Consider the following 24,804-nt stretch of genomic DNA (forward strand, 5'->3'; position numbering starts at 1 on the left):
GTCCCTGCAGGGGGGTTAGGGAGGTTGAAACTAGATGATCTTTAAGGTCTCTTCCAACCCAGGATATTCTATGACCTCTCCCTGTCCTTATCTCAACCCACAAACCTTTAATTATATTTTATATCCCTTGTCCAGCTGAGGAGGGGAGTGATAAAACAGCTTTGGTGTGCACCTGGCAGCCAGCCAAGATCAAACCACCAGTATTGTTCCTTAAAATTTCTTCTATGCTTTAATTTGCTTCACATAAAGTAGACACTCTTCTAGAGAACATAACAGTGATCTCTACAATCAACTGCAGAAACCTGAAATGAAACTACTCATTATTAAACTATATTTGCATTAATTTTTAGAAGTTCGAAGCACCACAGTTAATTACATAGCTCTGCTGCAAACAAGCAGTCAGTGTACCTGCAGGATACTTACTCTTTTTATTTAATAAAATACTGTTCAACTTTAGCTATTATAAACCATAATGATATGCCCTTTTCTTTACCTGTATATTTCATCAGTAAAATTTTGCCAATGTATGATATAAAACCTAAACATGAACATGCTTAAAAACCAGGCACAGTCTGCCAAAGAACCAAATGCAAATACCACACTGGAAGGTTGAATACATTTTCTTGATAAAAGAGGCAAAGGAAGACCCAGAAGGTGCAGATCATTGTCCGCTCTTCTCACCACTTGGCCACTGGAGTACAAATCTCCTCTCCTCTTTCCAGGGAACTGGGGAGGACTGGAGGTAATTCCAGGCTAAGGTATTTCCTATATCTCCCTCAATTCAATATACGTTGTTCAGAAACCTGTCAGATCTCTAGACAGGCAACTTTTTTCTGCATCCATCTAGTTATCACCGGAACAAGTGCTGCAAATGCAAGAACTCAATTCAAACAACCAAGAAGATGCACTGTAAGTTTCTTTTCTTTCTCTCCTTCCTTTTAACTGTAATTCAGAGTAAGTCATAACCACCCAAGTGCTACTCTTCCTACATCAGTATCTTCAGAAAAAACATTGCTGATTAAATTCTTGATAAAAATTACATGTAAACAAACACTAAACCCAGAATGTTACAAATGGTCCTAGTACTGAGAAACTACATGAAATCGTAACAGGAAGAATGAGTTTGAAAGCAGTATCGCATCATGAAAGGGTTTTCTTATTCTTAATTATAAAGTGACTGCAGTTCTGTGAATGAAAAAATGAAAAATAATTCAAGCATATTTCCACTCACTTTCAGAGGGGATTTTTTCCTTAATTTAGAACTATATTGAATATAGAAGGAAGGAATGCAAGCTTTATCAGAAATTAAACACCCATAGATCACGAATTATTCTCAATTGCATTCTCATGCATTTAAACAGGAAAAATGTTACATCAACTCTATAAGAAGAGTAATAATTACATAAAAAAGCTTCACCAAAATGAAGACAGCTTGTTAGCACTTTAAGGAGTGGTAAAGGTGATGGTAATAACTTCATGAAACATTCACAAATGTTAATCCTTCTATGTATAGAGAGTAATTCTCAACAGGCTAACTTTCCAAAACTTCTTTAGCAGTGTGGATACATTGGCTAGAGATGCACAGTTTAGCTTTCTGATCTTGAATATGATTTATGAAGTTATATCTCAGTGGAAAGAAAACAATTCTGTGTTTTCCTTAGAAAATCAAAGACAAATAAAAGATTAATCAAAAATGCTATTTTGGCACCAATTTTATATTAGAACACTACCTAACATCCAAACACAAGACTAGGCTGCCCTAACACCATGGTTTTCATGTTGTGGTCTGCAGATTTCTGTGACCTCTAGACTAATTCCAAGGAGCCTGTGGAAAGTAATCAGATGAGATGGAGTTCATTTTCCCATAGCAACCCTCACAGTGCTGTGCTTTGCATTGGTAGTCAGAAAGGTGTTGATAACACATCAGTGTGTTATCTGCTGAGCACTATTTTCTCCAACATTCCACCCCCTCACCCCCAAAGGCCAGTAGGCTGGGGCTTGGCAAAATCTTAGGAAGGAACATAGCCAGGCCAACTGACTCAAACTGACCAAAGGGATATTCCATACCATATGACATCTGCTCAGCAATAAAAGCTAAGAGAAAGGAAGAAGGGGGGCATTCATTATTATGACCGTTTTCCAGAGCAACTGCTACACATGCTGAAGCCCTGCTTCCTGGCAAGTGGCCAGACATTGCCTGCTGATGGGAAGTAGAGAATAAAACATTTTGATTTTCCTTTGCTTCTGCACATGGCCTTTGCTTTTGCTTTATTAAACTGCCTTTATCTTGACCCACAAGTTCTTTTCCATCTTATTTTTCCCCCAGTGTCCTGCTGAGGAGGGGAGTGATAGAGGAGCTTAGTGGGCACCTGGCAGCCAGGCGATGTCAACCCACCACAGCAAACAAGCCTAAGTCAGTGTTCACTGCAGAGAGTTTAAATTTCCATAAGGAGAAACATTAAGGATGCACAAATAAAACCACTGGACATTTGTGCTTTTGTCTGTTCTTTCCATCATCTGACAGAAGAATTCTGTTTTTTCAGATTCATGCAAATGCACATTTATACAGTACACAACTATTCATCCCATCTATTCCAACTACTTCTCCCCTTAACAACCTAGAGCATATTCTGATGCCTTTGATACCAATTCTAAATTTGTCTTTGTTATTTAAAGATCATAACTCACCTCTATACTTCCAGTCTACATGACTTTTTCCAAAATTCTGATTCAACAAGCAATATTCTCATATAATTAAGACATTATTAAAAACAATCAAACAAAAAAAGACTCAAGCTAAAGTGCTTCTAGCTATGTATCTAGCTAGAAAACTAGAACAAGCAATAAGAAAGGTCAATGAAAAATGAGAAGGGAGCAAGTTATCTGAAATGACTCTGCTGAAAGACTCACTCCACATATAGTCTCAGTTAATGTATAAAGTTAAATTAATTGTTAAAACATACAGTTAACTAAAAAAACTTACCATACAGGTACGGGAGTTTTCTCCTATGAATGAATCTCTTAGCACCTGAGTAAGTTTACTTGCTCTGAATGGTGTATGAGGTTTATTTCGGCCTAAGGCCCTAATGCACTCCTGAAAGAACAAACAGGTTTATATTTCATAAAATCAGAGTAAAAACTCATATTTATACAATCCATGTTAAAGAAAAATACATAATACAAATGGAATTCAAAATCAGAAAATATACGTCTTAGTTATGTTGCTGAAGTTATGTAAGCTTGAATTCAAGAAGTGTTAGGCTTTCATCTCTCATTAAGCTCAGCAGAGAGGTAGCAACTTAAAAAGGACTTAGGAGTCTAAAAACTTTCTGAATCTCATCCAAAATGTTTATATATATTGTATTCCACAACAACAAAAAAATTAATTGTTGATGTTAAATCTCCAGACTAACAACTATTTCTGATTATGATCTGCAAAAGCTTGAATGATCTACAGCCTCTGCCATCAGAAGTGTGGACAGTGACATTAACTCTATCAGTTAAAAGCAGTAGCTCTGATTCTGGCTCTACCACTGACTTTCTTTAGAAGAAAACACTGGTGCCCAAACTTTCTGAAAGCTTCCACAGGTCACAAACCTAGTAAGTATAGCTCTGTATTGATGAAGTCAATATTGGGAAACACTTGAAAATGTAAGTCATTCCCTGTTTTAAAACATTCTTCATGTGAAGGACAGGGATAAGATCTCCCTCCCCTTTCACTCACACAAAGGGTATGGAGATAAATGACTATTTGCAATTGGTTGGAGAGTTCCAGAGAGAAATACTGTACAGAAGTAAATATTAAAAAATTACTATAGAAGTTACAGCAGCAACTAAGTACAATAGCGCAAACCAAGATCGCACTAAACTTCACTGTAGGAGGTGTGTCCAGGGGTGCAGGGGAAGCACCGAGGGCAGGGAAGCCCAAAGGACATGCGCCAGAATAAGATAACCCCATTGGTCACAAGGTCACATGGTTTTAAGGGATAAAAAGAGCACCGAGTTTGAATAAAGTCTCTTTGATTACCATCGCATCGGGGAGCTGACTCCATTTCTTTATTATATAAAGACCCCACGCGACACTTCACTTCTGCCCACTCAGAGCTCTAACATCAGCTAATAAATTACTTCTTACAGAAAGTTCAAATTTAAATTTTTTTTTTGCTGTTGTTGTCATATTTTGATCATTGATTCCAGTTTCTGGCTTTACCTTAATACTTTGTGTACAGGCACCTCTTGAGATTCGAGGCTTCCTTGGTACAGTTTTAACATGTTTACACACAGAACTTCTTCAAACAACTGTACATCAAAATCTTTTCATATTATAGCTTTGCTTTTAGCAGGACTAACAGATGGAATGGCTTTTGTGTTGCATAAATAGTTCTACAATAATTCAGCTAATTCTCAAGCTGCATCCATATCCTTGTGGCCTATTGAAATTTCCTAGAAACAGCTTCTTTCAAAAGCCAGGCTAGAAACTGTAGGATGATAATCTAAGAAAGCATTACAACTGTGAAACAGCATAAAACAACTAAACAGGCTCAGAATAAAACTGACATGATACGGAACAGAACAAACACAAGGGCAAGCTGGCTTTAACTAAAGTGATTATTTAAAAACTCATCAGCTGAATGTTATAGAATGAACACAGCTCAGATAAACAGAAAGTCCAAAGCTTGTTGAACGTGAATTTCACATGCAATTGCTAAAAAGGACTCAATACTTATAGGTGAGCATAGCAGTGCATTCCTTAATTTTTTTTCATTTGTTTGTACATTACTACGATACTTACATAAGGAGAAAAGCAGATTAGACAGGAAGAGGGGCGACAGAGTTTCAACAAGTGACATTACAAACTAAAAACAGTACAAATGTGTATGTTGAATTACTGATATGGCAATAAGTTTAATTAAGATATTTTAATATACTATAATGATTTTTAGTTTGGTCACCCTTGAAAACATAGAGTTACATTGTCTCCTTAATAGTAAAAGGATTATGGGAGGACACTGCCAGCTTCTAAATTAATGGGGTTTTTAACTACTTTTGCTTTTATCACAGCTCAGAAAACCAGGTAACAAAACGACAACACTACTTCTATGTAGAGACATTACAGAAATAATGTCCTATACCAAAAATCTGAACAGTTTAAGACTGATATCCACAGGCAAATAGCGAATCTTGGATCAGCACCAGAACCACTTCTCAGAGTATACTAGTTCAATTAGAACATGACAATAACTGCAAGGGTCTTGAATACAAATGAAAAAACCTGCGTAATGTTTTTGGGGATAGATGAAAAATGGAAAACTAACATATAATTGAGAAACATTTATATCTTCCTTTACCACTTTTTAGATCTCTCCAAGGCCTCCACTTATTTTTATTTTCCCTTTTACATATAATTTAGATCATGATCACCAGTACAGAAGCAGCAGAGCCTTTCACTATAATTAAAAAGACAAGTTGTATGAAAATGAACTCATTATGTTGTATGAGTATTGCACTGAAGGCACTAGACAGCACAAAATCAGCAAGTAAACTAAAACAAAACTAAAACAACTTTATTCAATTACATATGGAAACATCTGCTAACATGAACACAATGTTGTTTGCATTGTTTATTTTTATACTAAATCAAAACAGTTTTGCAACCGCTGCTTCCAATTTTTCAACAACATACAATTTTGTAAGGACACATTACAATTTTTTGGTGTTTTGTGAGATCTGCTTAGAGTCTGATACAAGTCTCACAAGTTTATACTAGGATAAAAAATTAGGCACAATGATTTCTATGTTTAGATGCAGTGAGTTTTTGGTGCAGTGAGTAGTAAACCTAAGTAAAGCTGACCAACAACTGAGATAAGTTCTGGGCCATTCAAAACCATTTTCCCAACTGAGACAAAAAAATTACTTTCCCTATTTAGACTGAACGTCTTTCAAGCATTATAAAACAAATAATAAAAGCATTTGATTATTTAAATAATATTTCTTAGCTCTCTATGTCTTCTTGATTAATATATGAAAAACTGCAGTGATTGTATCAGACAATTTGCTATAAAGAGCAGTCAAAAAACTCAAAAAAGAGCAGTGTTTCAGATGTTTCACTGTAAAATATTTTAATGAGACAAGAGCCCTCAAATCCTCATTTAGGCAAAGTCTCCCAGTATTGGGAGGAGTTTCTTTGGGATAGAAAGACTTCCCTGAAAGTGTTGTCAAATCCTGGAACAGGTTGTCCAGGGCAGTGGTGGAGTCACCATCCCTGGAGGGATTTAAAAGACATGTAGATATGGTACTTGGGTGTGGGGGGAGATGTCAGGCCCATGGAACCCCCAGGCCCCCTGGAAGTAGAGGAGCTCGAAGAATTACAAGGTATAAGACTGTTCCCTTGAGAAAAGTAGAGATAACTGCATGTTCCCATGGAAACAGCCCTGAGTGCTGGACAGTGCAAGGTCGGAGCTGCTTGGCAAACTGCAGGTGTTGCATTCCTGGGTGTTTTGTAAGAACGTTTGTAGTGTCTGTGTGGGAAAGTGGAAGTTGGCACTAAATAAAAGCTGCCTGCTCAGCGTAGCAGGCAGACATCTCTTTGTCTCACCACCCTCTTGTGTCTTGTGTGTCGTTCTTCCCCCCTTCGGACCAAGGCCTTTCGACAGGTACCCAACGACACTTGGGGACGTGGTTTAGTAGTGGGCTTGGAAGTACTGGGTTAATGATTGGACTCGATGATGTTAAAGGTCTTTTCCAACCCAAATGATTCCATGATTTCATGAAAAATGGATTCCAACTTTTAAGGGTTATTTTATTTTATTCATTAATTATTTATGGATGTAGTGCTGTGTCCTAGTTAGGACAGCTGAGATCAGTTCATCATGGTATGGGTGTAACCCAAAACTGTGTATTCTATAGCCTTCCATGCCATTTCCCAGAAACTGTTGTCAATAGACTATTCGCACCCTCTGCCCATAGAGCCTGACTCCTCAGGCTATAAACTAGGTGTTAAGAGGCCTGTGAGATAGGAGGATGCTCTTGTCCTCACACCCTTTGTGGAACTCCCCGCCCTGAGGGAAGGACTGAGCATTCCTGCCTGAACTGGAGGATATATAATCTTGGAGTCTTGGAACATTTTTTAACCACTCATGGGATCCAGAGGAAGGCTGCAGCTCATCGCTCTCGACCAGACTTAGACCACTACTGGACTGCAATCACCACTTTTGGCCAGACTGCAGCAGTTCTCCCACCAGCAGGTTCTTCCCCTCTCCCTTTACTTTGGACTCAAGCGGGGCCCAAGGAACACCACTTTGTTCATGTCCCAGGGTACTGGGTTATACATTTGGGTTTTGTGGGTTGAGACCAATTGTTTGTTTGTATGATTGTACTCACTGTATCATTTTAATAAATTGTTATTCTGACTTATAATCTCTCCTTTGAGTTGAGTTAATTTCCCCTGCTGGTTAACTCTTAAACCAGCACATGCTGTTCTGTTTTCTTATTTAGTTGATTAATTAACAGTGCTAAATAAATCTGTCATAAAAGTGTTCTGGTTTCGTCTGGAATAGAGTGCTGGAACTTCAATACGAAACTGGAGTCAAAGGCAGCCCAGTGGTGCCACAATTGATATCGCTAATGCGTTTCTCTCAATACCTTTGACGGCAGAGTACAGGTCACAGTTTGCTTTCACTTGGAAGAGTGTCCAGTATATCTGGAATTGACTGCCCCAGAGGTGGAAACACAGCCCTATCATCTGCCATGGACTGATCCAGACTGCACTGGAGCAGGGTGAAGCTCCAGAATACCTGCAATACATTGATGGCATCATCATGTGGGGCAATACAGCAGAGGAAGTTTTTGAGAGAGGGAGGAAAACAGTCCTAATCCTTCTGAAAGACAGTTTTACTATAAAACTGTAGGGAATTGGCTATAGAACACAGCTTGCCTAGGCCGTGAGAAAATCTGAGATAGCAAAAGCTACAGTGTCTTTGTGCCTGCTAGTTGGCTGGTAAACAGATCGTTGTGATTAGCAAAACAAAAGCAACTGAGAGCCACCTGTGTCAACATAAGAAAGGAGTAAGAGGTGAAATCAACATTTAAGCCAGAGCCAATAATGAGCTTAGCTTTTGCAATATGTATGAGCTAATTATAAAGCATATATTAAGCTGTTAGCAGTGATCAATAAACGAAGCTTGCTGATTCTCATATTGAGGGTCCCTTTCTTCCCTCGTCGTGACATTAATGGCGCCCGAAGCAAGGGACGATAAACAAGGATCCTGCTGAGTTTTGCACGGTTCCCGCGGTCTCCGAAGCTTGCACAGGGGCTAAATTATATCTGCGGTCCCAGGGACTAAGTTGAATCTGCGGTCCCCGAAACCTGAACAGAGGCTAAGTTAAATCTGCACTCCCTGAAGCCACGGTCCGACGCAGTAGCCGGTTGGTCTTGCAGCAGCACAAGAGGCAAAAGAGCTGGACTCCGTGCCCCGGCTGACCTTACAGGAGGACCTGGCCGACGACACCGCCGACGTCTTGTAAAAGGCTGCAACAGCGCGCTGAAGATTTATAGGTATGGAAAGACAAGCGGTGCTTTTATTACTCCAGTGCTTTTTAGAAAAGCGGGGACTTAAGGGTATAGATCTGAAAAAAGAATTACCAAAATTGCTTGCGACGGGGGTTGCTAAAAGTTGTCTTGTGGACCCTAATACAGTTTTTGATGAAGGAGAATGGAGACGTTATGAGGTTAAGTTATGGGAGGTTGCCGTGGAGACGGAGCTCGGTGTAACATGAGAGAAGTGGAGAAGCTGCCAGGCCAGCCAGACAAGACGCCTGGACAGGTGAGCCACCGAGAACAAGAGGGATCTAATGTTGCATTTATATGGAAGTCTATCCTGCTTAAAAAAGGGAGAGAAATTAGATGAACTGGCTTTGCAGCAGGTGCTGCTTTCATGTAAGAGCCAGGGATATGAAGCGAACACTGTAACTGCCTTTACTATTTCTACTTGGAAAGAACTTAGTGATAAGCTCTTTACTGCTGCCTCTAAGGGAGAAAAAGTTGCTGCTTCCCTCCTTACAACTTGGCAATTGTTATCTGGAACAGTAAAAGGCATTAAAGCACAGTCTGAGGACATTAGAATGCTACTGGATACCATCATACGGAGAAATCGTGCAGAAAGGGAGTCGAGCGGAGTTGAAGGGAGCTGGAGCGGGGCCGGGGACAACCGAGCGGCCCCGCCAACATGAACGTGGTGCTAGCATCTCGGCAGTGCATATCCAGGACGATCGGAGACGACGGCTGCAGTGTGAAAGTACTGCTGATGGACCAGAGATGAACTTTACGAACACTATGACTGAGTTCCACCTTAAGACATTTCCAGCTTTTCATCTGAACTGTGCTGCAGGACTGCGCTGCGCATTTGTGGCTGTGTTCACGGCGCTGGGTGCTTACGCCGCCGTGCTGAGCGAACCTGTGCCGGGGCCGGGTCTTTCAGCCTGTGGCGGGTGCCTACGGGGTGGTGCCGGGCAGCGAGGCAGTGGCGCTGGTCGCGGCGCCTGCGTGGCCCCGGCTCGGAGTGCTCCCAGATGACGCAGAGCCGGGGGCTGGTGAAATCGCTCGGAGCGGTGCGCGGCCCCGGCTCGGAGCGGTGCGCCCGCGTGCGTGCACGCCGGCGGCCCCGGTCCTGGGGGCGGCTCTGTTTCCCCCGCACTGCTGACAGCCATGGTCCCGGGGGGTGTGCGTTCCCCTTCCCTTCTTTGCAGCGAGTGTTTTTTCCCTGGTGCCGCTCCTCTTCCTAGAGTGGCAAGTTAATGACGGTAGCAAAAGCTTTGGGGGGTGCAGTCGGGGGAGGAGGGGAAGCTGTTTCTCTTTTTCCCCGTTACACCAATCACCCCTTCTCTGAAACGTGCCTGTCTGCAGCTGTTCTCTCCCTCTCCTATGTTTTTGTCTTTTCTTAAGCAGACCCTGTAATTAAGTTAAGTTCCTTCTGCTGATTTTCTCTGGGTGAGCCCGGCCTCTCCTTCCCCTCCTTCGTCCTTCAGCAATGAGGGGCGTGGGGGAAGCAAAGATGGTAAAACACGGAAAAAAAGGAAAAGAGAAAAAACAACTTAAAATTAACAATATCCCAACTTATAAATCAAATAAGATTGCATTGTTTTTACAGCAATAGGTGTTACGCATGCAGCGTGCTCATGGCATTCTCAAATGTTTTCTTCAAAAACAGAAAGGGAGACTGACGAAAAATCCTTTGAAGTAAGATTAGAAATAACGGAACATCCGTGCTTAGCTTTTTGCATATTACAGAAGGTTATTAAGAATTTCCTATAGTTCGCTATTTTGCTTCTCTTACATGAAATTTGGCTGTTTCCCCCAGGGGCAGGGTGCAGGTAGAAGATTTGGAGACGGAACAATGAGACAGAAGGGGATATAGTCTTGCCCCCTGCAAAAGTAGTTTTATTGCCTTTATGACAGAATATCATTGCTCTATGAGAAGGGTTGAAGATTTCCAAGATAATATTCTGTTCTTTCTTGCTGTATTTGTCTTTTACATGGAGAGTTATGCAGGATTTGCAGATTGCTGATGGCGGCTATGCCATAAATTTCCTTTGAATTATGAAACTGATAAGAAGTGCACAGCCAATGACTACTTGAAAATGTGTGTGTGATTGAGGAGAGTGTTTGAGGTGGCCACCTGAATGTTGTGTGAAAGAGAAAAGCTACATGAATGTGTGACTGTGTGAACTTAAAAATACTTTCTGCCAGTGTCAAGATTTTAAGAGATGTGTAACATGATTCTGTTGAACCATAGTGAATCCTTATTCTGGATGGTATATGAATTCTTCAAATTCCCACCATGAGTGGTGAGGTTTTAGTTATCTCAAGACTAGCCCTGTCTGACTAGCCATATGATCTGAACTGAAGTTAAATAAGAGGTTCTTACAAAAATTTGGTATTCTATTACAGCCTTGTATGAAATTTATGCAAGTTAAGTCTCAGGTGGAGTTTTTCCACTGCTGCTGTTCCTTAGCTGTGCGAGCTGCGCAGGAGATCACTAGTTTTGGAGCGAGTAAAAACCATAAGCCAGCAAACATTGGTGCAGACTGCAAGGTTAGCAGAGCCCAAAGCAAGGTGCACCACTATGCATCCAGGTGCCCGGGAACCATTCTTACAATTCGTGGAAAAGCTGCAAGATGCTGTAGAGAAACAAGTTTTGTGACAGTTACAGAAGTTGCTAGTTACATAACTAGCTAGAGATAACGCAGGCTTGTGCCGGGGTGAGGTCCTTAGACCATCAAATAATTGCATTTGCATCTGCTATGGCAGTAGTGAGGGTCGTTTTGAGCTTTTCTGTGTTTCCCAGGATTTAAATCAGGAGTTGTCGATGTTGCTGCCTTGCTTGTTCAGCTCGTTGCAGGGGGGCCTTTGCAGACTGTCAAGGCCATCCTGTGTGCCTTCTCAGAGACATCTGCAGCATTGTGGATAGTGTGTCTTCAGGCCTCCTGGCTGGAGGCCAGAGCAGACCAGTTATGTTGATCAGTGTGACCAGAGCTGAAGTGTTGTTTTAAAGAGTCCTTATATATTGTCTTCAAAACCCCTCCCGTGCAACAGCTGGTAGCAATATTCATTGTAAAACGGCTAGTCTCTCCTCCTTAAAACATGCCCTACCCATTGCAGCTGTGTTCTCAGCAAAATAGCCTCACTAATTGTGATTACTCCTTGTTTCATACCAGACATATTGCTTGCATAATTTGACTAGTGAATGTTTAGGGTTGTAGGAAGGCAACCTGTACTCTTCGTGATGCTCAAAACTTGCTGTTAATTGTCCAAACAAACAAACAAACTTCTGTAGTCATTCCAAGAGTTAGGGTTGTGATACTAGGAGGTACTGCTCAGAGTTTTCTTTTAGAACATACAGATCCTGTGTGACTTAAACAATGGCTCCTACCTACAGAACAGCTGTTGGCCCTGCAACAGCTTGTCAAAAGGCAGCTTGATGCTGATTACATTGAACCATCTCAGAATCCTTTGATTACCCCTGTGTTTGTGATAAAGAAAAAATCTGTGAAATGAAAACCTTTGCATGATCTCAGACGGGTTGGTGCAGTCATGGTTAGTAAGCATTGGCTTACTGACCCCTTCTGTGCTTTCTGCTGAATAACCCATTGTTATTATTGATTTGACAGGTTATCTTCTCACAATCCAGTTAGATCCCAGTGACAGAGAAAAAAATGTGCATTTTTAGTTCCATCTATTATTCGTGCAGAACCTTACGAGTGTTATCCATAGAAAACCCTCTCCCATGGAATGAAAGGCTTTTCTATAATTTGTCAGTGGTTTATGTTTCCAATGCAATTTTCTGACTGTCTTTGTTGTCATTATATAGATGATATTTCTACTAGCTGTAGCCACTGAGGATCAGCTGGGTGTGTTGGATGCTGAAACCAGAAAGAGTCTACAATTCTTTGGCCTAGTAGTTGCTCCTGACACGGTGCAGTGAAAAGTACCCTGGAAATATTTAGGGTTCATGTACACAAAAAGCAGTCATTTCTCAACCAGTTTAATTGGGTATTAATGTTAAAACTCTTACTGACATACAGTAGCTATTAAAGTCTTTAAATTAGATTGCATCGTACTTGCAATTGCCAAACACCCAGCTGGCACCTCTATTTGACCTGCTCAAACATTCTGACAATTTTCAGGAGCAACAGTTGCAGGAGTGGGTGGTCTTACTCTGGCAAAAGATACCCAAGAGTTAGATTTAAGGAGATCACTGTCTGTACGTAACACAAGTGATAATGGGACTCAAACCTGTTTTATGTTGGGATTATTTCAATCTAGATTAAGTGTTTATCAAAGCCACGACTTGTCCAGCTGGCACAAACTGCCTAGGCTGTACACAAAAGAACTGTAGAGCCTGGGTGAAACAGTAGAACACACAAAGAAAGTAACAGTAACAACTAGTCCTATAGACTCGTGGCTTCAATCTATTTTTGGTTCTATGTCTGAATGGGTTTTAAGTTTTGTTAAAGAAAAGTCTACGATGGTTGTTGACAATTGTTGTAATTTTAGTAATAGTTCGTATTGCTTTTTCTTGTATTGTTAAACGTGTAAGTGCTATAACAGAGAAAACATTGTTGGCCCAGAATAAAAAAACGGGGGTATTGTAGGGAATTGGCTATAGAACACGGCTTGCCTAGGCCGTGAGAAAATCTGAGATAGCAAAAGCTACAGTGTCTTTGTGCCTGCTAGTTGGCTGGTAAACAGATCGTTGTGATTAGCAAAACAAAAGCAACTGAGAGCCACCTGTGTCAACATAAGAAAGGAGTAAGAGGTGAAATCAACATTTAAGCCAGAGCCAATAATGAGCTTAGCTTTTGCAATATGTATGAGCTAATTATAAAGCATATATTAAGCTGTTAGCAGTGATCAATAAACGAAGCTTGCTGATTCTCATATTGAGGGTCCCTTTCTTCCCTCGTCGTGACATTATAAAACAAAGTAAGATCAAGGGCCCTGTACAAGAAATCCCTTTTTTATGAATAAAATGGCAAGATGAACGTTATCAGTAGCAATGTCTCCACCAACTAGTAAGAAAAAAAACAAGCTTTCTTAGGTGTTGTAGGATTTTGGAGAATGCACGTTCCAAATAAGTCTGATTGTCAGCCCTTGCTATCAAGTGACCTGGAAGAAGAATGATTTCAAATGGGGCCCTGAGCAACAACAAGACTTTGAACAAATAAAACAGGAAATAGTTCATGCTGTAGCCCTTGGGCCAGTCCAGACAGGGCAAGATGTATAAAATGTGCTCTACAGTGCAGCTGGGGAGAATGGCCATATCTGGAGCCTCTGGCAGAAAGCACCAGAGGAGACTCAAGGTCAACCTCTAGGCTTTTGGAGTCAGGGATAGAGAGGATAAAATGCTCAGTATACTGCAACTGAAAAAGAGATACTGGCAGCTTATGAAGGTGTTCAAGCTGCTTCAGAGGTGATTGGTATTGAAGCCCAGCTCCTTCTGACACCTCAGTTACCCGTGTTGAGTTGGATGTTCAAAGGGAGGGTTTCCTCTACGTATCATGCAACTGATGCTACATGGAGTAAGTGGGTCACACTGATCACATGATGAGCTCAAATAGGAAACCCAGTCCTCCAGGAATCTTGGAAGTGATCGTGGACTGGTCAGAAGGCAAAGATTTTGGAATGTCAGCAGAGGAGGGCTCGTGATCAAGGGGTGGACTTATGGACACTATCGCACAGGTTATCCATGAATGTGAAATGTACTGCAATTAAGCAGGCTAAGAGGTTAAAGCCTCTGTGCTATGGAGGACAACGGCTGAAATATAAGTATGGGGAGGCCTGACAGACTGACTCTATCACACTCCCCCAAACCCATGACGGCAAGTGCCATGTGCTTATGATGGTGGAAGCAACCACCGGATGGCTGGAAACATACTCTGTGCCCCATGCCACAGTCCAGAACACTATCCTGGGCCTTGGAAAGCAAGTCTTATGGCAACACGGTACTCCAGAAAGAATTGTGTCAGACAACGGAACTCATTTCCAAAACAACCTCATAGACACTTGGGCCAAAGAACATGGCATTGTGTGCGTGTATCACATTCCCTATCATGCACCAGCCTCCGGGAAAACTGAACAGTGCAACAGATCATTAAAAACTGCACTGAGAGCAATGGGTGGGGAAACCTTCAAACATTGACATACATATTTGGCAAAGGCCACCTGGTTAGTCAACAGCAAAGGATCTGCCAATTGAGCTGGCCCTGCCCAATCAAAACTTTTATGTACTGTAGAAGGGGAAAGAGTTCCTGCAGTGCACATTAAAAACATGCTGGGGAAAACAGTCTGGATTATCCCTGCCACAGGCACAGGCAAACCCATCTGTGGGATTGCTTTTGCTCAAGGACCTGAGTGCACATGGTGGGTAATGCCAGAGGATGAGGAAGTCTGGTGTGTGCCTCAAGGGGATTTGATTTTGGGTAAGAATAGCCTCTGAATTAAATTGCATGATGTTAATTGCTATATTATACACTGCTATACTATCATCATGGCTAGGCTTCGCGAACGAAGATTTGGGAAGGCTCTATCCACATTTGCTACAGGCACGCTGGTGGCTTATGAGGCCAATACGTGACAGACATATCCGATTGCAAAAGGCACAGCAGAAAGACTCCTTAGATGGTGTATTCCGCAATACATGGTTCTTTCTGCATTGCCTTTTTTCCTCGAGAGTGATCCTGCGTGTGTTCTCGAAGGAGACAGCTGCGTTATAGATGGTGTGTCTCCAGGCCTCCCGATTTGAGGTCAGAGTAGACCAGTTGTGGTGATCAATATGGCCAAGGCTGAGATGTTGTTTCAGGGAGTCCTTGTATCTTTTCTTCGGGGCTCCTCTCATGCGGCAGCCAGTGGCAAGTTCACCATAGACACTGCTATACTATATTGCTATATTATTAACACTGTATATTATCACTTCTATGGTGGCTATACAGCCATCATCACAAGTCTCTGCCACTCCAGATTTGGGGATCTGAACCCAGCTCCATTTCGATTGCCACATTAACGAAGAATGAACTTTGATGAAGCTGGACAAGTGCAGTAGTGATGGAATCAGAACTGGCTTCAGCATGTGTGGGGGTTTTAACCACCACAAAAATCCAAAATCCAATTTCCAGGCTTCCCCCACCCCTTCCCACAATTTTACCTCAACACCGAAGAGAAACTTTCAGGCAGACACCTCTATAGGGGGAAGGGAAAGTATATACATTCATTCTATACAAATTAAATACTGTACAAGCTAAAAGCAACTATATATATACAATATTACACACTTCTATCATCCTTCTAAGCCCCTCCCTTAAGTCAGCCCAGGAGAAGCCCTTCCGGTTGATAGGTAAGCAGTCTTTCTCTCATGGGAGTGTTCAGGGAAAAGGGTTTCCTTTGATTCACTCCCCCCCACCAACCTCCAGCTGTTTACTGAAGTCTCTTCTTCCTTACGAAGTCCAAGAAAATAGTTTGAGTCTGTGCTCTCTTGGTTCTGTGCCAATCTCTGCTGTGTGATTCTCTCTCATATGTCTCTCTCCCTCGGTTCCGTAGCTGCTGTAGTTCAGCTTAGCTTATCACGTGCACGCGTCCTGGAATTTTCATTCCTCCTCCGAGTCAGTTTTCGGCTGCCCCCAGTCAAATCTCTGTAGGGCACCCGCCGAGCCTCTCTCTGGCCTGTCTCCAATTTCGCCTGGGTTTTTCTTCCCTGGCATCGAGCCTCCTTTGGCCCGTCTCCTGGCTCAGCTCCAATGCTGAGCCTTCCCCCCACTCTTACAGTGAGAGGGAAAAAAGAAAGCCCCCGCTCCGCAGTCTGGCTGGAAAGGGGGGGATAGGGCCTGGTTCCTTGCAAGGAGCTTGCCTCTCTCTCCCGCTTACCTCATGGTTGTGAGTCTCTCTCTCTCTCTCACAACACTCCAGTGCTGCCTCCAACCCTAGCTTGGCCAGAGCTGTGGGGCGCAGGGCCCCTCTTCCCCTCCAGGGCCACCCCTGGGCCCTCTCACATGCACACACCAACACAGCAGCAGACACAGCAGCAGACAGACTGCCAACTTCCGGCAGTTGTGTATATCTGATTTTCCACAGGAGCGAACAAAATGAGCGGTGATTGGTCCTTCAGGGGAGACTGCCCCGGGACTCAATCACCTCTAGGCCCCCCCCCCGACTCCTGGGGAGGGCAATTTCAAACCAAGACAGCATGCAACAATCCAACACCACACACCTTCCCTGAAAGACTGTTACAACAAAAGGTCATGGACTAAATGAACTCAATGGACTTTTATAGGTATGGTCCATAGACTAAGGGAATGATATCTGTGTATATCAAAAGACAGGAAAGGTGATAGTGTATTGGGAACTGTGTGACCTGGCATGATGTAAATGGTATGGAATAAGGGGTGGATACTGTCCTGGTTTTGGCTAAGATAATTTCTCAGTAGCTGTCACAGTGCTGTGTTTTGGATTCAGTATGAGAATAATGCTGATAATACACTGATGTTTTGGTTGTTGCTGAGAAGTTCTTACCCTGAGTCAAGGGCTTTTCAGTGTCTCATGCTCTGCCAGTGAGGAACTGCACAAGAATCTGGGAGAGAGCATGGCCAGCACAGCTGATCCAAACTGCCCAAAGGGATATTCCACACCACTGAACATCATGCCCAGTATATAAACTGGGAGGAGTTGGTCAGGAGGTTGCTAGCTGGGGTTAAACCACTAAAAAAGGTATCTTTTTTTTTATCTTTTCTTATTAAAAAAAATATGTGTGTATCAAAAGTGTTCAAATTCAACTACTGGGGATTTTGTTGGGGTTTTTTTTGTTTTTTAAACTACATTAAAATTGATAGCACAATGTTTCTGCAATGTTTCTACTTGGTAATTACCAAGTGTTTTTTCAGGCATTTAAAGGAAAAACAAGATGTTATTTTACCTGTCACATCAGTAGACAATGTAGACAAGCAAAGCCTGCAAAAACATTTGTTTCAATAGTCATTGCTATTATATGTAGAAGGCTTTCACCTACTCAAAAGCAATGGAAACATTTCAGTTACCTTGAGTGCTAAAAGACTCTTGTTAATTTCCGCACCTTCCAGTCGAGTCTGCCTGTCTGCACTGGAAGTATCTGCTCCTCTTTCATTGCCAGCCAAATCAATCAGAGAAAATTTACCATGCAATTTCCCTTTCCTTCTGAGAATAATCTGAAATACTGCATGGCTTCGAGATGAGTGAGCATTTGCAGATGTCTGGCCAGATGTCCTTTAACAAAACGAAAAAAGGAAGGACATATGAACAGGCAAAGGACCATACATGTTAAACACATTACCCTCAGAACATGAGTTTTTTCAGGGCAGAGTCCTGTTTTTACCCTAATAATTTGATGTGCATAGTATAATTATACTTATTTCTCCAATTCTTCAAACAGAAATGGAAGATTTGTAACATTTTACTACCCTCTTAAAAGCAAGAATAATCAGATCTCCAAAGATTTCAGACTATCAGAGAGCTTACATGCAAAATGTCGCATGTGGTATTTTTATCTAATCAGGCAGCAGTCTATCACAAGACTGATTTTAAAAATAATACAACTGGATCTTAACAAAATCCCAACTTTTATACTTCTGTCACTACATATCAAGGTCTTTTAGAACTGAAGAATCTGGCAGTATTCCAGATTATAAATGATGTGAATTTAAGACAACAAACTGGTTATATAATGCATGCAATTCACATTCTGTAGAAAAATCTGTTATTTCTCTCTAGCTGAGAAACTCTAAACTATCTTCATTCAAAAGATAGGCAGTTTTCTTACTTGCAGCCAATATCATCAAAATACCACTGCATATTAAAAAGCCATCACTATGAAGAGACACAAAAAAAATCTTGTTCCAATTCTTTAATTTACAGTGAAAAATTGGTGAAAGCTATGGGAGATACCTGCAGCTGTTGCCTATTTCAATAAGCTTAAGAACATCTTCAACACATTTGACTTCCCGTTCCTGTAATCCCACCACCTGGACTTGCTGTTTACCATCTTCTAATACTCTTAATTTTGTCTTCCTGTTCAACAAGTCAAAAACCTTGGGGAGGAGAGGAACAGAACAGTTATAGAGGAGCTTTAAAAGACATTTTTGCTTCAAATCTCATATCAAAATATGCAAAGTATTCCATGCACAATGCTGCTTTAGCAGGGAGGTTGGACCAGATGACCCACTGTGGTCCCTTCCAGCCTGACAGATTCTGTGATTGAAAGAGAAGTGTAAAGAATTATTTGAAATAAAGCTTTCAGTACAAGAAGGAAAAAAATCTTTTATGTGACAAGCTCACAATCTGTTTTGTGTAAAAGAAATTCCACCTTCCTCAGAAAAAGATCAGGTACTTACCTTACCACTATAGATCTCAAAAAATGTTGCATATACTTGAAGTTCTAACTTCTTATAGTTTGGCTTCTTTAGCATTAAAAAGACATCTCTAGCTGTGAATATATTTACAAAAAAAAAAAAAGAAATGTAGTTATGTATTTTCATTTAGTGAAGACTCATTAATGCATAGCGGTCTATTTTATAGCATCTCGTATCAAGTCAATCAAATAAAAAACACTGCAGTTTAAACTGCCACATTCCATTGGAAGATGTGGAAGACTCCAAAATTGTAAACTCAATCATCATTTATATTTTTTATATTTTTGAAGTTATCTATATATATTTACCTTACTGTGTAAAATCTGCACACCTAGGAACTATTTTTTGTTACCAAAGTTCCACTGTAATGCAAAATATGTAGACCTTTATGTTTGTACAACAGGAAGCAGAAATGTATTGACCTCGACTAATGTTATAGTTTTGTTTTTTTTTTTTTGTGAATTTCCCACACCAACAGTCTGCTAGGATAAGATGAACCGCTGTTTTCTAGCTTGTAGTCTAATTGCCCCCCATTGAAAAGCTAATGACTTTTCTCAGCAAAAAGTGGGACTCTTTTGTTTTCCTCTGCCTCTGCCTGAGGCAGTAGGGGAAGGTAGCAGCAGCAGTCAGAGGGAAAGGGGCGGGGGGGGGGGGGGGGGGGGGGGGGGGGGGGGGGAGGCGGTAAGGGGAAAGGGGCTGGCAGTTTTTGGCTGGGCATTTTTGGCTTGCGTTTTGCCGGGCATTTTACCTTTTGGGGGGAGTCACGTGGTGTGGGCTGGAGTGGTTCGGTCTGGTTTTTGGATTGCTCGCCTAGCTCAGGAGGATGTGGGGGTCGCTGCCTGCACCTTTTCTTCCCCCTTCTCCCTTCCGTGTCGGCAGCAGTTTGCATTCATCTACAAGGGGGTCCCAGCCAGAGCCAGCCTTCGATAGCGTGAGTCCACAGAAGCCCATGAGGGGAGGAATCACCCTTCCCCCTTCTCCCTTCCCGTGCCGGCGGTGGCCCGCGCCCTCCGGGAGGTCGACCCAGCTGCCCCCCACGCGCCGATGCCCGTGGGAGCGGCAGCCACCAGAGCCCGACAGCGCCCCCTGCCGGCCGCCAGTAAGTAACTGCAGCCTTCGCTTCTCCCGAGGCACAACAGCTCCCCTTGCTGGGTGAAAGGGAGTCACTGCAGCTCCAGCATTTCGCCAGAGCCCAACAGCGCCCCCTGGTGACAGTGAGTGAGGCACTGCAGCCCCTGCCTCCCAAGGCACGCCAGTGCCCCCTGCTGGGTGTGGTTATAACTGCACCAAAAGGCACAAATACTTAATTGTTTTTGGTGAAAGTTTCAGTTACGGTATTGTTGCTTGTTCTGTTTTGTTATATATATATTTAGTAAAGAGCTGTTATTTCCTTTTCCACACTTTTTCACCTGAAGTCTCTTAATTTCAAAGTTATAATAACTTAGAGGGAGGAGTTTGTTTTTTTCCTATTCCGCCATCCTTGGCAGACATTTTTGTCTTGTTAAACTAAGACAACTAATTTTCAAAAAGCCACAAGAAGTATAAAGTCTCACCTGCAAGTGCATATATTCCTTTAGAACAATCTTGGTTTTTTCCTGAAAAGTCACCGCCCATAGTCTAAATTAAAAAACCAAAAAAGACCAAAAATACACTATAAAGATCATAGAACTGTAACTTACATATTTGTTACTTATTAGAATTAGAAGTGTATCATACATAAAAAGAAGTGTATTGCTGATATGTAGAAGAAATACTTACATGGGTTTTTCCACTGCCTGTTTGTCCATATGCAAAACAAGTGGCCATTCCCCTTTCAAATATGGTCTCTACTAATGGTCGAGCTGTAAACCTTAAATGCAAAAAACAACAGTACTTAAGAAATTTAATTACTTTAAAATCCCACACTACCACAAGGGCACTATAAATTTTAATGCCAGAAGTGACAAAACTGGTTCTGTACTTTGAGAGGCCAAAGGACATCACATTAATTCCTGAACTAAAGAGGCTACCAGCTCTAAGGCATTCAAATATCCTAGACAATTAAAGAAAAGCTACAAGGTGTTTCCCATTTATTTTACAAAAACATTATCTTCCTTCAAACCCTCAGAAAAAAAATTTCTTGTTTTAGTGATGCAACACGGCACAGCTTATTACATGGAGTTTGGAGCTCCCTAAAGAAGGCACCATTATAAGATACAGAAGTAGGACAGTGCAGCCGATAAATACTAAGATTTTGCCAATACAAAAATTCCACTATAGTTTTTTTTCCCTAAATCAGCTTCCAAGATTAGGTTTAGATGACAGATGGCCAAAAAAACATTGCACGTGTTTAAATATTTTGAGAACATAGTTATGCTGAGAGAAGGCTCAATAAAACTTGTACCCAAGCTCATCAGAATGGAAAAATCCAGTTATACCTTAATTATTATTTGATGTGTCAAAAATATTTTCCAAAGTATAATTTTTCTATTTTAGAGAATTAATTTTTACTTAAATAAATATGGCTATTGCTCCTACTTCAGCTTCTTATCACCATTACTTCATTAAAACCTCCAAAAGCAAAGAGTAACTTTATGGAGGGTTACCTCCACCAGGTGATGGAGCTAAGAGTCTGTCTTTCTAAACTTTTTCCAGGTGTTTACAAATAAAGCATGTTTAGTGACAGAAACAAGAATGATTGTTTACAGAAACGCTGAGGTGTTATAACATCCTTTCATTCCACTTTGGAACAAACACAACATTACTTATGAAAATAATATGGGCCATTCACCAACCAAGGGTTATGCAAAAATCTAATTGAATCATCAGTTTTCATCAAAAATGTACCAGATTATTCCTGATCAGACTTAGACTTGTTTGCATCCTCCAATTATATACCTCTTTTGTCCTCAAGAGGATATTCCCAATCAATTTCAGGAAACCTATCACCTAAGAAGCACATTCCATTATCTCTGTTTAACTGAGTTTGAAATTATTTATTTTGATGATTTATAAAAAATTGACTTTATTATATGTATTTTAAAATAAGGTAAAATACAAACATATCTAGAAAAGTTATTGTAAGGCATTATACAACTCCAAATGGTACCATGCCAAAACAGTCCAACTTTCCTTCTAGTAGAACCTTTATTTGCAATCTTGATCATTCAGAAATATAAACTCTGATTCTCCTTTAAAATTCAAAAGGCATTTCAGTTTTTTAATACTAAAGAAAACTTGCAACTCCGTGTTGTGCCTCAAGGATTCAAAAATACTTCAAATACAGCTTAAGTAAAATAATAATAAAAAATAAGAGTAGTACATTTCTTGAGAACATTTTTCAGTATAGAAATATAATGAGCAATTTTAGCATACTGAAGAAAACTGATATTTCGCAAAAGCGAGGGGGTGGACAGTTGTGGTGAAGTTATAAAATGGTAAAACCCCAGGGGGTGGTGACCCTGGAAGTTTTGAAGTTTTAACCAATAAGCGCTTCTGCGAAATATAAACATACCACAAGCAAACGGAAGAGAAGGTTAGTTGTAGTTTGGTGGCAGAAGTGGTAGCCATGTTCTGAGGCCACGAGGAAAGGGGCTCGGAGCCCCTTGGGGCCTCTGGGGCCCCCCAGCCCCTGGCTGGGGGGGGCTGCAGGGACTTGGAACAGCGTAATGCTGGGCTAAGTACCTGTGGCTCAAAGTTAAAAAAGGTTTTCTCCACCGTGACTGAGCAGAGACAGAGCAGTGGCAGAAGCAGTGTCCAGAGACTATGGCTAAGAGCCAAAAGATAAGAAAGCCACAGTATGCAGCCAAGAAGACACAGAGATGTCTAATGAAGAGAGAGAAAGAGCAGGACTAAACTCTACACAGAGTTTTGGGGGTAAGAACTGAACCAGACCCCCCAAAACCCTTTTGAGACCCCTCTTAAGTTGGGGTGGTGGACTCCTACTGGATGGAAGTCCTAAAATGCAACATTCAGCACCAGAGAGAAAAGAGCTGAAAAGCTCAAAGCGTCCTGGAAAGCTAGACCAGGACGGAGAAGGAATGCAGAGGGGGGTGACCTTGGCTTTTCCCCCCCTCGCCACTGCTGCCAAGCCTAGCAGCCTGAGACAGAGCACAGGAGCTCTGGTAGAACTCTTGAGGCAAAGGCTTGCAACTGAAAGCTGCCCAAGATGTTCTGACTCACGGGTGAACCCCCTGAGGAAGGGACTTTCACAAAGATGCCCCTGCACTTCATGATATGACCGTGGTGAAGCGAGTTTTGTCCCTGCTACACAGCCCACGGAGGAAGACCCTCGCTTGAAAGACGAGTGGCCGAGGGGGCTTGGATTCCCCCCTCGTGTGTGCTGGCAGAAATCCAGCTATCAGCTGCCGCATGAGAAGAGGATAGATGACTGCTGCCTTAGAGAAACTGCTGCTCTGAGACTGGAAAGGATCTTTCCTTCTTCCCTCCTGGACTTTTATTTGGAGGGGAGAAGAGATTTGATACATTGTAAATACTTATGTCATGGTAGAGATAGTTGAGATCGTGTGTAAAATGTATTATAATATTTATGTGTATAGTCATTGTAATATATTCCCTTTCCCCCATTTTGAGTCTCATGTGGTTGTCTGGAAAAAACCTTCTCACACTGAGTTGAGATGTGGGAGGGGGTTTGAAGATAGGGGTTAGATTTTTGGGGCTCTCAAACCATGACACTTGTCATACTTTTTTTTTCCCCTGCTGTGACCCTGATAGTTCTGGTTAGAGCAGGCAATGATACCTATTTTCCTCTTAATTGTGTTATTACAGGAGTCCTTGAAGTAGATTATCCTTCATGTAATAATCATTATTCTGCCATATGAGGGAGAAGAAAAAAGCCTGTACTGCTACACAGACTAGAGATTTATTGTTTCAGTATGAATACAAACATCTTTCAATATTTTCCCATATTACTATTAATTTATTATGCAACTAATAAAAATTTTGCAGAAGAAACTCAGCACAAAAACATAATAACATTGTATGTCAAAACCAGCCCTCACATTTAAACACTATGCTCACAAAGACAAATAACATGAAGGATAGAGATTACAAGAACTGGTTGTTAAGCAGGAGGAAAACTGTTGCGAGAGGCTGTAAGAAAAAGGCTAGACAGAAAAGCAAAACTCTTTAAGACAAAGGAAGGACATGGGGTGGAGACCCCTTTGAGCCCTTCCAAGAAATGTCTCAAACACTCTCTCTCTCTCACCTCCAGTGTTGTTTCACTGCATCTCTAGCCAAGTATTTTTCGAATCTGAGTCACTTCCCCCCCCTCTTGTGTTGGAAAGTCCTAAGGGATACTGACTTCTACCCAATAAGTGATCAGGGAGAGCCAGGAAGTGACCTCGCAGCTATGTCAGAAGAGGTTCGAGCAGTGCCAAGGCAACAGCTGCCTAAAAAGACCAGAGCTCAACTGCTACCCTATTTGAAGATGTTATCTCCCTGTGACAGAGGCACATTTCACCAGCTAGATCACTCTCTCAGCTCTTTACTATCAAGAAAGAAAAGATGCTACCAGTAGACAATCATTAGAGACAGAAATTTCCAAGGGCACGGCTTCGCTGTTTAGAAGTTTTTTCATTAGTGTAAACTGACAGACTAAGAAGTTTTTACTTTTGCTACACTTCTCCTCTTATTTATATCAAGTATAAGACACAAGTTTTGATTTTCAAGGCCTTTTAATAATTCTCTTATCTACTAACAGGATGTTAGCATCTAACATCAGTCAGGATATGATGCCAACTTTCACTTCCTAATTGTTGGATTAAAAACAAGAATTAAGATAATTCTCTGTCCCTACTCCTTAAGGCTATAGGAAGCACTTTCTAAGCATAAGGGAAATTATCTTAATCAAATTCCTTTCTAATATCAATATTCCTT

At 41.4% G+C, this 24,804-nt stretch overlaps 1 protein-coding gene and 1 long non-coding RNA gene across 4 annotated transcripts in view; one reads left to right on the top strand and one right to left on the bottom strand.

The window, feature by feature from the left end:
• LOC135404388 (kinesin-like protein KIF2A) overlaps window positions 1–24,804 on the bottom strand; it is a 107,754-nt gene that overhangs the window by 16,892 nt on the left and 66,058 nt on the right. For all 3 annotated transcript variants that reach the window (XM_064639117.1, XM_064639118.1, XM_064639115.1), the window contains exons 10-15: window positions 20,686–20,776; window positions 20,481–20,544; window positions 18,910–19,001; window positions 18,464–18,606; window positions 17,581–17,785; window positions 2,984–3,094 (exon numbers count right to left, since the gene is read on the bottom strand). In XM_064639117.1, coding sequence (XP_064495187.1) covers window positions 2,984–3,094; window positions 17,581–17,785; window positions 18,464–18,606; window positions 18,910–19,001; window positions 20,481–20,544; window positions 20,686–20,776 — 706 coding nt within the window. The remainder of the gene's footprint in view (window positions 1–2,983; window positions 3,095–17,580; window positions 17,786–18,463; window positions 18,607–18,909; window positions 19,002–20,480; window positions 20,545–20,685; window positions 20,777–24,804) is intronic.
• LOC135404394 (uncharacterized) overlaps window positions 7,924–24,804 on the top strand; it is a 149,795-nt gene continuing 132,914 nt past the window's right edge. The window contains exons 1-2 of the long non-coding RNA XR_010425656.1: window positions 7,924–8,822; window positions 9,031–13,212. This is a non-coding gene — a long non-coding RNA (uncharacterized LOC135404394). The remainder of the gene's footprint in view (window positions 8,823–9,030; window positions 13,213–24,804) is intronic.

Source organism: Pseudopipra pipra, chromosome W (genome assembly GCF_036250125.1).
Source record: "Pseudopipra pipra isolate bDixPip1 chromosome W, bDixPip1.hap1, whole genome shotgun sequence".
NCBI classification, from domain to species: domain Eukaryota; kingdom Metazoa; phylum Chordata; class Aves; order Passeriformes; family Pipridae; genus Pseudopipra; species Pseudopipra pipra.